Consider the following 14,222-nt stretch of genomic DNA (forward strand, 5'->3'; position numbering starts at 1 on the left):
TGACAAAAACACTCAACACGAGTTCTAGCCTCTCAACAAATTTTAAAGTACATAATACCTTGTTGTTAACTATAGGAACTGTGTTGTACAGCATATCTCTAGAACTTCTTCATCTAGCTAAGATTTAAAACCCATTGAAAACCTAATTTCTGTTTTCTCCATCCCCTTAATCCCTGGCAACCACTACTGTATTCTTATTTCTGTAAGTTTTACTATTATACACATCTTATAAAAGTGGAATCTTATAGTATTTGTCCTTCTGTGACTGTTTTATTTCACTTACCATAATGTCCTGCAGTTTCATGTTGTCAGAAATAGCAGGATTTAGGATTTCCTACTTTTTTTAAGGCTGAATAATATTCCATTGTGTATGTATGCCACATTTCCGTCATCTATTCGTCTGTCAGTGGACATGGGTTATTTTCATATCTTGGTTCTTGTGAATAATGCTGCAATGAATATGGGAGTTCAGATATCTCTTCAAGATCCTGATTTCAATTCTTTGGAATATGTAACCAGATGGAAGATTAATAGATCATATGGTAGTTCTATTTTTAATTTTTGAGAAACTTTATCACTGTTTTCCTTAGTGGCTATACCATTTTGCATTCCCATCAACAGCATACGAGGGTTCCAAAATTTCCACATCTGCACAAACACTTGTTAACTTCTGTTTCTTATTTTGAAATTAGCCATACTAACAGGTGTGAGGTAATATGTCATTGTGGTTTTGACTTTCATCTCCCTGAAATTTCTGATTTCAAAATATATTAAAAGCTCCAGAAATTAGTCTGATACTAGCATAAAGACAGACATGTAGATGCATGGAACAGAACAGGGAGTCCAGAAATAAATCCATGCATATATGATTTGGCCTTGGTACCTTTTTGATGAAGGTACCAAGAATATACAATGGAGAATGGATAGTCTCTAATAAATAGTGCTGGGAACACTGTATATCCTCATGTAAAAAAATAAAATTGAACCATCACATTATACTATACACAAAAACCAACTCAAAATGTTTTAAAGACTTAAATGCAAGACCTGAAACTGTAAAACCTAAAACAAACAAACAAACAAACAAGAAAAACCCACAGGAGGCCAGGGGCTGTGGCTCAAGCCTGTAATCCCAACACTTTGGGAGGCCGAGATGGGTGGATCACTTGAGATCAGCAGTTCGAGACCAGCCTGTCAACATGGTGAAACCCTGTCTCTATTAAAAATAGAAAAAATAGCCGGATGTATTGGTGGGAGCCTGTAATCCCAGTTACATGGGAGGCTGAGGCACAAGAATCACCTGAACCCAGGAGGCAGAGTTTGCAGGGAGCCGAGGTTGCACCACTACATTCCAGCCTGGGTGACAGAGTGAGATTCAGTCTCAAAAACAAAAAAAAAAAAAAAGGAGAAAAGCATCTTAACATTAATCTTGGCAATGATTTCTTGGATGTGACACAAAAAGCATAGGCAACACAAACAAAACTAGACAAGTGCAACATCAAATTCAAAATGTTCTGTATAGCAAAGAAAAGAGTTACCAGAATAAAAAGGCAACATACAGAAAGGGAGAAAATGTTTTCAAATCATATATCTGAGAAGGAGCTTAATTTTCAAAATATATATGAAATTCCTATAACTCAGTAGCAAAACCAACCAAACAACCCCAAATAATTCAATGAAAATTTTAAAAAATGGACAGAGGACCCAAACAGACATTTCTCCAAAGAGGCATACTCATGGCCAATAGGTATCTGAAAGGAAGTTGTCAGTTGTTGATCAGAGCTCAGTTCTAATGTCTGGAAATCATTCCCATAGTATATAGCTCTGAAAAAATGTAGCACATGTACTCCACTTTGTAGTTTTTCAGCCTGCTTCCCGCCTGTAGAATCTAAGGATTCTGATATCTCTTTGTATTTTCTTAGTTTTGATAGCCCTTTCAGTGTAAGCTAATATAATTCCTTTAAAAACATTCTGGGTTTTCAATGAATCAATTTATAATTCACTCCATTAGATCTAAGCCACTCCACAATTTCTTCAAGATAATTCTTTCTGTGCTATGAACTCCCTTGGGGAACACTGTGGGACAATGATCTTAATGTTCTCAGAAAAACTGTTGTTTAAAGAATAGAATCTTCAAGTCATGCCCTCAAGATCTTTAGAAGGATTTCTGTCTGTTGAAAAGGTCTATTAGGCAACACCTTAAATTGATCTGTGGACTTAACAAAGTGTTTTATTTTGATACCCTTAGCTTCTCCCTTACATCATATTTTTCTAAAATTATAAATTTGTCTTCTTTCCAGAAGTCATTTCTGAATTTCAGCATTGTTTGGCCACTGGTGTGGCTGGGCATGAGAAAAACTTTTATTTCAAAACCTGGCAGGTCCTAGCTCTCTTATATTTAACAGTTCTTTATTTAGATTTTCTATCTCCTTTCGCATTTTACTATGTTTAATAAGACGAATCTACACAGCACTACCAACATTCCACCTAGAAATCTTGACTGGATCATCCAAGGCATGAGGCAGACTGCCTATTTTCCACCTTACAGCTGGATGTAGTGATGTTAAACTGTCTATCACTCTGTAAGAAAGTCTCCTTTCTTTCAACTCCTAATTGCCTTACTCTCACTTCCTTTTAAGTCTTTCCTGATGATCTCTTTGGGGTTCATTAAGCTCCCACTGTTTTTCTAAAGTTTTTTCAATGTTTGCATCGTCGCTTAATCCCAAAGTCCCTTAGTTACTTAGTCCCAAAGCCACTGCCTCATGTCTTAGATTCTGTTAGAGCAACACTTCACTTACAGGTATCAGAAGGTTTTCTGATAACAAGTGACCTATTGCTGAATAACAAGTTGCCCTATTCCGTAGGGGTCTTAAACAACAGTATTCATTTCATTACTATTTCTCACATTTCTGGGAGTTGGCTGGACTCTTATGCAATGCCTTTCATGTAGGTATCAACCCATGCAGCTGGTGCTTGAATCTTCTGAGTATTTGCTCCCTCTCCTGTATGGTGGCATTGCTGGGAGATTCAAACTGCTGGGGTCCTGGATTAGCTGGAGTCCTTGGAAGTCTCTCTCAGTCTCTATGTGGTCTCCCAGTTGGCCTTTCCAGCATGGCAGCTTCAGGATAGCTGCAGGGTTGCTGGAATTCTTATGTGGTATATGAGGGCTCCTACAAGAGAGACAAACACAGAGAAAGAGAGAGAAAAAGAGAGGGAGAGAGAGGAGGCTAAAACTGTAGTACCTTTTCTAATCCAGCTTTAGAAACCACCTGTGTCCCTTCTGCCACGTCTCTTTCTTGGACCAGCCATTAAGACCTGTCAAGACTCATGGTGTGGGTAAATCTGCTCTGCTTCTTGATCACAAAATTCTGGAAGACCATGTGGTACCAGAATTATTATTATGGAGACTACAATCTACCACACTGAGTGCTATTCTTTCAAGCATTCAACGTTTCTAGGTGTGAAACACTGTGATGTTGTCAGGGGTTAGAACAAGAGTGACTCCATCTTGAGTAGGGGGTGGGTAAAATAAGGCTAAAACCTACTGGCTGCATTCCCTGTTAGGCATTATAAGTCACAGGGTGAGATAGGAGACTGGCACAAGACACAGGTCACAAAGGCCTTGCTGATAAAACAGGTTGCAGTAAAGGAACTGGCTAAAACCCAACAAAACCAAAATGGCCATGAGAGTGTTGTCCTCACTGCTACACTCTCACCAGCGCCATGACAGTTTACAAATGCCATGGCAATGTCATGAAGGTACCCTATCTGGTCCAAAAAGAGGAGGCATGAATAATCCACCCTTTGTTTAGCATATCATCAAGAAATAACCATAAAAATAGGCAACCAACAGCTCTCAGGGCTGCTGTGTCTACAGAGTAGCCCATTCTTTTATTCCTTTACTTTCTTAAACTTGCTTTCACTTCACTCTGTGGACTTGCCCTGAATTCTTTCTTGCATGAGATCAAAGAACCCTCTCTTGGGGACTGGATCCAGACCTCTTTCCAGTAACAATGTAAGCAGATGCAGAGTGAGGATAAAGAGGATACAGTGAGCTACATCCTGAAAAATAAGGATGAGCTTGAGACTCTCTCAGGGGGGAGTTAGAAACTCCAGAACAAGGATCACAGCTGTAAAGACCTTGTAGTTTAGAAAGCTTTGCCACTCCCTCTGGTGTGTTAGTTCTGCAGTTCTTCATCATTGCCAATGATCCTTGCATGTGACTTCATGAGCAAACTGGAGGAGCGTTAGCTGCAGACTGATTCCACACTGCAGCTATTTACAAAGATTAAAAACTCGAAGGAGATCATGAGAGGTGTCTGCTCTCAAAGGAAGTGCAAACAGCAAAGTCCTGGGTCCTGAAGCAAGAAACACATGCAGAATGGTGGATGACCTGGGACAGCCACACAGCAGCTACCCCTTGTTGACTCATAGTTCAGGCTCTTCCATCGTGCGGTTTAATCTTCATAGCAAGCCTGTGAGGTAGCTCTCTGCATTGTAGGTGAGGAAATGGAGGCTTCCATGATTTAATTAACTTCATACAGCTTTAAGGCAGGAAACTAGGATACAAAACCACGTAAGTCTGTCTCCAAACCCTACAACCTTTCACAACAGTGTACTGGGACAGGTGACTGACAGGACCACATGCAACCCCACTTATCAGGGACGTGTTTTTTCCTCTCTGGAAATGAGAGAACAAAGATTACAAAGACCAAGAGACATTGGCCTGAGGAGTGGGACGTTCACTTAGCTCTTTCTTTTCTATAAGCACTTATAAGTTGAACTAACTTTTTTCCTAATATTCTCCTGTAAATGGTGGGTAGATCGTTTCTGCTATTGATGGTCTTGTTTGTAACTAACAAAATGCATATATTAGTTAGGAGAGAGGAATGAAAATAGTCTGTCAATTACTTTTGTGCTCACAAACTATGCTAGACATTTCAAGTTCTTCATTCAAAATTCCACAGCATCTGTTTAAGGTAGTAGGTACCTACTTCATTTCACAGGTGAGATACTAAGGCTCAGAAAGGTGAAGCATCTCGCCGATGTCACATAGGTAGTAACTGGAAGAATCAAGGTTTAATCCAAAGTTGTCTAACTGCAAACTTAATTTTGGGCTTTCAAATGTAAAATAAAAGCACTGGCTAGGCTGGTTGGGGAGAAACTGAAGAAGAGGAACTCGTGTAGAACAGGGGAACTGTTGGACCAGCCAAGGGTGCTTAACCTCTTCTGCTGTAATAAAACGTTCAAGGGTACCATGGCCTTAGTCAGCTGGGCCTAAATCCACTCTTATGAAGCTGTGATTCTGTGACATGCTTGATAGACACTTACCTGAGTCTATCAATTAAAGCTTCAGCAACCACTGTCCGGATGTATTTTCATCTATAGTTTTAAGACAAATTATTATTTAGTGTCAGTCTTTTTTCCTGCAAATGTATACACCATGCTAAGTGCTTTACATACTTAGCATCAGTTAATCTTCACAACAGCTCTGTGCTGTGGCTTGTTATCCTCATCCAACAGATGTGAAAACCAAGGATCCTTCCAAGCTTGCACAGCCAGTTTTGGTGGAACCACAATTAAGATGCAAGTTGGTTTAACTCTGAAACCTGTATTTCTTCATTAAATTGTGCCACGATTTCATTAGGAGAAGCCCTCTTGCAGGCCCCTTTCGTATTTAACGAATAATCCATACTTCATGATTTCTGCTGCTTTTCTTTTCCTGGAGGATTTTATGAAGAAATCCATTTGTCTTCGCGCCCTGGGAGCTGCTTCCTCCTGCTGTCTGACTCAGGCTTTTCAGACTCTTTGCACCTCAAATCCCTCATTAGGGAATCCAAGCTGGGGAGAGTTCTAGGCACAGTTTAAAAGGTTTTGTTCCCCCCCCACCGCCCGCCCACCCCTTCCTATTTTTGCTTTTATTTTTAACTGCACTTCTTTCTGACAGGAACTCTGTTTGTCCTGACTTGAGTCTGATGTTATGAGTCATTGGGGAGATATAATATGCTGATTGCCGAACCAGGTTATTATTTTTTCTTTTTCTATGACTCATTCTCTTCAAAATCTCTAATTTATGATAAAAGTCAGTAAGATGTAAGCACAGAAAATGTTCCTAATGGGCTGTCTTATTATGTTCGGGCCCACTTTGTCTAGTTTAACTCTTGAGGTGAACAATGTAATTCAGTGTGCCCCTTAGAAAGACCTGGGGCCGGTGGGCCATAGTTCCCCTGACACCACTTCCAGACAGGGCAATGAGCAGTCCTGGGGCTTCACTCCTAGGTAAGAGTTCAACCTGTGGACCCAGTTGAAAGAAGAGAGGGCTTCTGATGAGATACTACTAGCGCTGCCTACATACGTGCATCAAAAGGACATAGAGCCATAAAAGCCTATCTTGCTTTACAATGTTTCTAATGAAGGAACATTATAAGTCATCCTCTTCTTAAAATGCCACCCCAAAATGGGGCAAACACATATGCAAAATACAAACATTGCTCACAAGATTACAGTGTAAACTAAGAAAACCTATCAGGTGTAGAAAGAGATGGGGAATTTTTATGAGCCACTTTATTATGTAAACAAAGAGTCAGACTCTTAGACCAGGACAAAATTTTCAAGGTCTCATTCAATGCACAACCACTTTGCATAGCCCCTTGGACAGATGCGGTCAGTGATGGGGAGCTCCCTGTATTCTCAAATATTTAACCATTTGAAATTCATTGGCGAATAACTGAACACTTACCCTGTGCCCCCATGTCTCCTAGGAACCAGAGACACGAATGTGATAATGATGTCTCTGAGTTGCCCTGGTCTTAGGAAAACAAACTCCTGACTCTTACTCAGCAACCCCCACTGTGTCCCTGGCTTCTTAGCCTTGCCCAAGACTGTTTAACCTGCGCAGGAGCCACAGCATGAGGCTGAGGCAGCTTCTAAGCTGCTATAGATGTGGCCTTTAGTCCCCTGGGTTGCTCTTTTGTGTCAGCCTCTGCCTGGTGACATAGCTTGTCAGTGCCACTGCTTGGGAGCTGCCACAGTGCAGCAGCCGGAATGAGTGGCACGCCTCTTCCAATTTCAGTGGTCCTCTGTTGTTATGGACTGAGTTCTGTCCCCCTAAAATTCACGTGTGGAAGTAGTCCTAACCCAATGTGACTGTATTTAAAGGTAAGGTCTTTAAGGAGATAATTAAGCTTATTTAATTTTTTATTCATGTAAGTTTACTGGATATAAGTGTAATTTCTTTGCCTATATAGATTACATAGTGGTCAAGTCAGGACTTTTAGGGTACCCATCGCCTGAATAGCATAATTTCTCATCCTCTACCAATTTAATTAAGTTTAAATGCTGTCAAAAGAGTGGGATGCTAATCTGATGAAAACTGTATCCTTATTAAAAGAGGAAGAGACACCAGGAATGTGCAACTTGCTGTTTATTTTATATTCATTTTAGATTATGAAATTATGTTAGACAAAAAGCAAATTCAAGAGATTTTCTTATTTGGGTTCAAAATGGGTTGTAAAGACATTTGACCCAGGATCTGCTAATGAACATACAGTGCAGTGGTGGTTCAAGAAGTCTTGCAAATGAAATGAGAGCCTTGAAGATGAGGAGTGTAGTGGCCGGTCATCACAAACTGACAACAGCCAATTGAGAGCAATCATCAAAGCTGATCCTCTTACAACTACATGAGAAGTTGCTGAAGAACTCAACCTCAACCATTCTGCGATTGTTCAGCATTAGAAGCAAATTGGAAAGGTGAAAAAGCTTGACATGTGGGTGCCTCACGAGCTGAGTGAAAATTTTAAAAATCGTCATTTTGAACTGTTGTCTTTTCTTATTCTGTACAACAACAAATCGTTTCTCAATCAGATTGTGACATGCGACAAAAAGTGGATTTTATATGACAACTAGCAATGACCAGCTCAGTGGTTAGACAGAGAAGCTCCAAAGCACTTCCCAAAGCCAAACTTGTACCAAAAAAAGTCATGGTCACTATTTGGTGGTCTGCTGCCGTTCTGACCCACTACAGCTTTCTGAATCCCGGTGAAACCATTGCATCTGAGAAGTATGCTCAGCAAATCAATGAGATGCACCGAAAACCACAATGCCTGCAGCCAGCATTGGTCAACAGAAAGGGCTCAATTCTTCTCCATGACAACGCCGGACCACACATCGCACAACCAACTCTTCAAAAGTTGAACGAATTGGGCTATGAGGCTCTACTTCATCCACTATATTCAACTGACCTCTCATCAATCAACTATCACTTCTTCAAGCATCTTGACGACTTTTTGCCAGGAAAATGTTTCCACAACCAGCAGGATGCAGAAAATGCTTTCCAAGAGTTCGCTGAATCCCAAAGCATGGATTTTTACACTACAGGAATAAACAAATTTCTTATTGGTAAAAAGTTGTTGATTGTAATGGTTCCCATTTTGATTAATAAAGATGTGTTTGAGCCTAGTTATAATGATTTAAAAATCATGATCTGAAACAGCAATTATTTTTGCACCAACCTAGTAACTGTGGTTTTTAGAACCAAAGACAAATCAATCTTTCTTGTCTCTTCCTTTTTGTTAGTTCCGCTTTTATTCAGTCACCAAAGGTCTTAGTACTCCTCTTTCTGACTTCAGAAGTCACTATTTCTTCCACCTGTTTTTCCAAAAGACATTTGTTTTCAATTTTTATGAGCAGCCTTGACATAGTTTTGCATTTTTCTTCAAAGATATCATGACCCTTAACCTCCCCCTCCAAAAGAAAAAGCTTCCTAGAGTTCATAGTTCAATGATGGAGACACCTGTAGAAAAATGTCCAAAGAATAAGCCAAGGAGGGCTATACAGGGCAAGTGACTTCTTTTGACTGGTGGCATTTGAGCAGATTTCACAGTGGGAGGGGTAGTTAAGCTGGGCCTTGAAGGATAGGTGATTATGGGTGAAGAAGAGAGGAAAAGGGTCCCAGCAAGGGAAGTAACATGTGAAGCTGCAGGGAGACATAGAAAAGGCACATTGGAGCAAGAGTGAGTGAACTCCTGTGGTTGCAGCCCAGGGTTCTAGGTGTGAGGGAAGAGCTGGGGAGGTGGCACCATGTGGGATGTGATTATGTCGGATTTACCAGCACCTTTAGGACCTTCCCTGCAGGTGTGTAAGGAGCAGTTCCTGAGCTCTCTGCGCTTGCCTTTCTTCTGAAAAAGACTTGGATAGATGACCAGTGAATGGCATAGTGGTTTTGGCCATCAACACCTGGCATTGCGAAGGAAGTTCTGGGTAAAACAACTTCTTCCCATTCTTTCTATATATGTTTGTATGTTGATGAAATGGCACCAACATTTTTTGAAAAGTGAACTTCCTTTCTCCTTGAGAGTCTCTCACTGATATTTTTACTGTCTAATCAAGGCACAGTGAGGCAGGCTATGCAACTTTTTCAGATCCCTCACCTGGTAAATAATGGAGCACGAAGTGAGACTCACATCTTTATGGCTCCAAAGCTGTGCTCCTTCCACCATTTTCCCTTCCTCAAACGTGGATTGTAGAAAAATAAACACAATTCAATACATTGTGGTCATTTATTTTGCTAACCTTAGGAAAATGTCCAACAGTTGCCTGAATTACCTATGACAAAAACATTTCCACTGGAATCTCCTCCACTCTCCTCTCTGAGTGAGTTAAGTGGATTTCTATAACTACCTTAATGGGTGTATATATTTTGAAAAACAGTATACATAGGTGCTTAAGCCGATACCTGTTACAGTATTTGTTCAATAAATGTTGACTATTACTAATATGAATAAATAATATTTTCTTAATTGTATATATATTCCCAAAGTATATATAGATATATGGAATTTTTTTTAAATGCAGTGCTCGTAAAGCATTTCTTTCTTTATTCAGGCAATATTCCCTGAGCACCAATATCTTCTAGGCCTTTAGATTGGAGATTACATTTTTGTGGAACTCATAGATGAAGAGGGGCTAGGAATCACTTAGACCTTATTAGAAAAATGCCATGGCAAGTGTTATAATCTTTGATAATTTCTTCAAATGACAATAATTTTATAATATTTTTTATTAAGAAAAGGGAAAGAGAACTCAGGGTCTTTCCTTTTGCATAGTCGGTTGATTTCTTTAACTTATTAACAATTCAGAAAAACTTCTGTTACTTTCAAACTCCCTATCAGTAAGGCCATGAAAACGTTTACTGTTGTGAAATTTGGAAAAAAACACATCACATTTATTTCAAAGATATAAGATTTCAAGTCACTTCACATTTTCTTGTGCAGCAACCATTCTTAAAATCTTTGATTAGACAAACTTCATTAACCAGCTTTTTAAGAAGCCTTTGTTGCAATGGCACATTATGAGTTTGCTATTTTGACGATGTCAGTATTTCCAGTCAAATCAGTAGGAAATTTAAATAGTCACTTTCATAATTCTATTTTATCTAATTCCCTTCTTAAAAGAAAACAATGTGGGGTGTTTTAATTGTATATGATGTATGATTAAGCATATTCTGAGACAGATAGAACTTTTGTTTCAAATTATCTGCTTGCAGTTTTATGTGTTTGATGATTGAAAGCATTTTCCACAGATTAGCTTCTGAGCCTTCACATTTCAAAACCTGTTTCTCCTCTGCTCCCCACACATTTCTGCAGCCTTGGGGCAAGCTTATATTGTGTATCAACCTCCAGCCCTGCTCTTTTTTGTCATGGCACTGGGTGAGTCAACACAGTGGGTGGTAGGAATATTCTAGAAGACATTTCTACACCAGGATGGTTAGCAATAGCTTAATTGTTCTGGAAGTGACTAGGAGACATAGGAATTCATTTCAATAAACCCAAACTAACCCTAACTGAGGTTCTTCTCAGTTAGATCCTCAAAATGCCGCCCACCTCTGCACCACAACTCAACACGAGGAGAAGTTGGACAGAGATGAAGTGAAATGGAAAAAGACAACAGTCTTAATTGACTACAATTAAAATATCTTACTTTTGCAAATTTGACAAAACCATATGATCAAGACACATGGTCAGGGACTTTCTGAGAGCCTTGGAAGGAGCCCATGCACATGGCGGGTTCTGGAGCTGAAGTTTCCTTAAACTCAGGGAAAACACACCCCTGGCTCCATGTCTGGAGCCTTTGCAGGGTGGACGACTAGTTTACATCGCTCTGAAAAGCACCGAGTGGGATAACAAAGAGCACGTGCTAATCCCCAGTCCACAACCTGGGGCGCAGTTTTTTGTTTGTTTGTTTGTTTGTTTTTAATGAAAATAGCTCTCTGGTGACCATGAAGTCTGTCAGGGCCTGGATTTAGAAGTCGCCTCTGTTTCCATGTATTTTTTGGCACCCAAACTGTTGACTTGTGAGCTGTGGTCATTGAAATGATCTGTGTCAATAATAACAACTTTGAGCCTGAATCAGTCCACTAGAATATAGCTAAACCCTCTCCTATAGTTCTTCGTCATTGTAATTCGATAAAAAGCAAAGGGAGAAAGAAACTCTGCCTTAGGGGCGGCCCAAGCACATTGTAAAATAAGTTGTCAGCAGGGAAGAATGAATTGGACTGTAAGTATTAGAAGGGCTGAATGGCTGGAAAGTTGGAGACATGCCTCACTGACGGGCAGAGGTTCAGTTGAAGGCTCTGAGGAATTGTTTTCTTGAAAGTCATGCTCTCCTAAATCTAGTTTCTCTGGAGATTCATCCCTTACATGCCTACAAGCAGGTGGCTTTCCAGAAAATAAATATGACCATTTGGCTCCTCTTCCTGAAGACTATCAATGGTTCTGATGAACCTCAGGATAAAGTCCCAAGGCCTTCAGCTGATACCAGGAGATCTTCATTATCTGACCTTGGCCACCAACTCACGGCCTCACTTTCTGGTCATCACCCCCTCCATGCCTGTGTTAGGCAGTGTTTTCCAGAGAAACAGGATCAAAAGGATGTGTATGTCTGCATCTGTACCTGTATTTATATCATTTACATAACCTATCTATATCTACATTTATGTATCTAGATCATCTATATATCTATATCATCTCAATAACTATATCTTTCTGTATCTATAGAGAGGTTTTAAAAGCTCATCACAATTACTTTCCTAGCTCGGTACATAATACTGATTTCCGTTGCCGCCCATATCACATTGCTCCATAATCTGAGTCTATTGAGGAAAACTCTAAACTTCTATCAGTCTGTGCCCAGTCAGAAACCACTTTAGGTGTTTCATGGAGGGAATTTAATACAGACAAGGTGGTATAAAGCCAGAAAAAAAATATATAGAAGAGAAAATAAAGAAGTGGAGGAAGAGAAAGGAAGAAAGGTCGGATCCACCCACCAGCTTAGGCGAACACCCTGGCGCTGGCAGCTACAGTCTACTCCTGCCCTGGGCTGTTGGAGACGCTACCACACCCAATCCTGGATCCTGACTCTACTAAAGGGGCATTGCTTGGGCCAGAGCTGGAACTGCTAAGCAGGTGCTACTTCCCCTGGGGTTACTGGAGCCTGCCATTCCCTATGTTCACTGTCAGCTGTACCCAGTAACTTCTACACAATCAGAGGCACAAACCTCCAACTTCTTTCCCCAGCCTTGTAATCTTCAGCCAGTGCCTCCTATTGGCTGAATCTAGTGGGAATCCTGCTGACCGAGGCTCTCTGGAAGCATAGTTTGCAAACGCCTGGTTTTAGCTCCAGGCAGGAGTGTCTTGTCCTTTGGAGGCCTCCTGAAATCACGGATCCCAAGCATTTTACTGTGGTCTTTGTCTTTCTCTTTAGAGCATCTTCTTCAAAGCAGTGATGAAAGTTTAAATAAGTTAATCTGTTGCCAAGCAACACACTTTTACATTAGCACACTTCTTATTGCTAGTGGTGGCATTTTTTTTTTTTTTTTTTTTCCATTTCCGCAGTGACAAGGTACTGGCAGGTTTTAAGGAATTATACATACACCTACAATACTGAGAGGGTTTTTTTCCCCCCTTCTCTTCTAAAAATGTGCTGAGTTTTATTACCTTAGATAGAGGATTCTATGAAGCTAGAGAATGAATTAACATGTCTTCTTTCAAAACCTCACGTGCTTTCAAGAGATATTGGTTGCATATTTTATGGGCTTTTCACTTTTTTTTTTTTGTTTTGAACATAAAGTAAACCTGGTGCCTTAGATAAAACCATGAGCTTCTCCATCTTCTCATTTTCTCTTTTTCAGTGCTTTTCGCTTGAGTATGAATCATATTCCACAATGGGCTTTGTTCCTTAAGAAAATAATACTCAAAGCTAACTGATGAATCAGAGATTTTTGGACACTGCCATTCAGCTGTGATTTGGTCTTTCAGTTAGAAAAGTTTTTGTTTATTTTTCTTTTAGAGAAATCTATACACACACACACTCACAAGTGTGCATTTCTTCACATCTATATTGTGTCTGTATAAATGGAAGAAATGGACATTTGTTGTTTGTTCTGCTGTAAATAGGTGCTGTTCTCAGCAATTCTCATCCATTGCTATAGCCCCCAGTCAGTATTTCATGTTTTTCCCTCAGGTTTTATTGCTGCCATTTGATAGACGAAAAAAACTGAATAGCAGAAAAGTAAAGTAACTTGCCAAAGTCATCGCAGTCATTGATGGAGACAGAAATCAAACTTAGGTGTGTTGTTGCTAAGACAGAGGCTTTGCCACTGGTTGTCACATCATGTCAGCACACACGGTGCGTGCCTCATGCTCATGATCATGGTGAAGCTGATCAACTCTAAGATTATCTTATACTCAGAATCTATAAAATATTAACTTGTTTTACTTTTGCTTGAAGTTATTTTTTATTACTATAATCCTAACCAAAATACTTTCACATGCACAATTATAGCACAACGATAAGTCTCCAGAAATGGAAGGATGAATCTATGAACACTCACTCAAAACTTCTCATCCTTGTTACAGTACAGGAGAGCAGTAGTCTCAAACTGGCTCTATGTGCTTAGCGAGCATGTGTTAAAGACATGGTATTGAGCTATGGCAGCATGTTCATCCATAAGATTGGTCTCCCAATTGGGCAGTTTGACCTGATATTCTGAAAAACACACACACACAAAGTTGCATTCTATTGTCTTTAATATCCGCACATTAGCTAAAAATAACCCTATGCTTATTTTCACCGTATCTCCTCTCTGTAATTTTTTGCTTTGTTTACACAACTGTACATTTTAAGAGCAATAGTTAAAATAGTAGCAAGCATTTTTTTTTTTCCAT

General features: G+C 39.8%; 1 protein-coding gene across 1 annotated transcript; it reads left to right on the top strand.

Annotated features, from left to right (window-relative positions):
* Positions 1-7,633: 7,633 nt before the first annotated feature.
* LOC126934436 (histone-lysine N-methyltransferase SETMAR-like) lies at positions 7,634-13,538 on the top strand. The gene is made up of 2 exons (XM_050755237.1): positions 7,634-8,397; positions 13,519-13,538. The coding sequence occupies exons 1-2, from the start codon at positions 7,908-7,910 to the stop codon at positions 13,536-13,538; spliced, it is 510 nt and encodes a 169-aa protein (XP_050611194.1). The 5' UTR covers positions 7,634-7,907.
* Positions 13,539-14,222: the final 684 nt, after the last annotated feature.

This window comes from Macaca thibetana, chromosome 13 (genome assembly GCF_024542745.1).
Source record: "Macaca thibetana thibetana isolate TM-01 chromosome 13, ASM2454274v1, whole genome shotgun sequence".
NCBI lineage: Eukaryota > Metazoa > Chordata > Mammalia > Primates > Cercopithecidae > Macaca > Macaca thibetana.

What these genes read in the sequence shown, in the direction of transcription:
- LOC126934436 (XM_050755237.1), top strand. Translation starts at nt 7,908, where the DNA reads ATGACCAGCTCAGTGGTTAGACAGAGAAGCTCCAAAGCACTTCCCAAA. An exon ending in AATAAACAAATTTCTTATTG is followed by an intron (nt 8,398 to 13,518) that starts GTAAAAAGTTGT and finishes TTTTTCCCTCAG; the next exon opens with GTTTTATTGCTGCCATTTGA.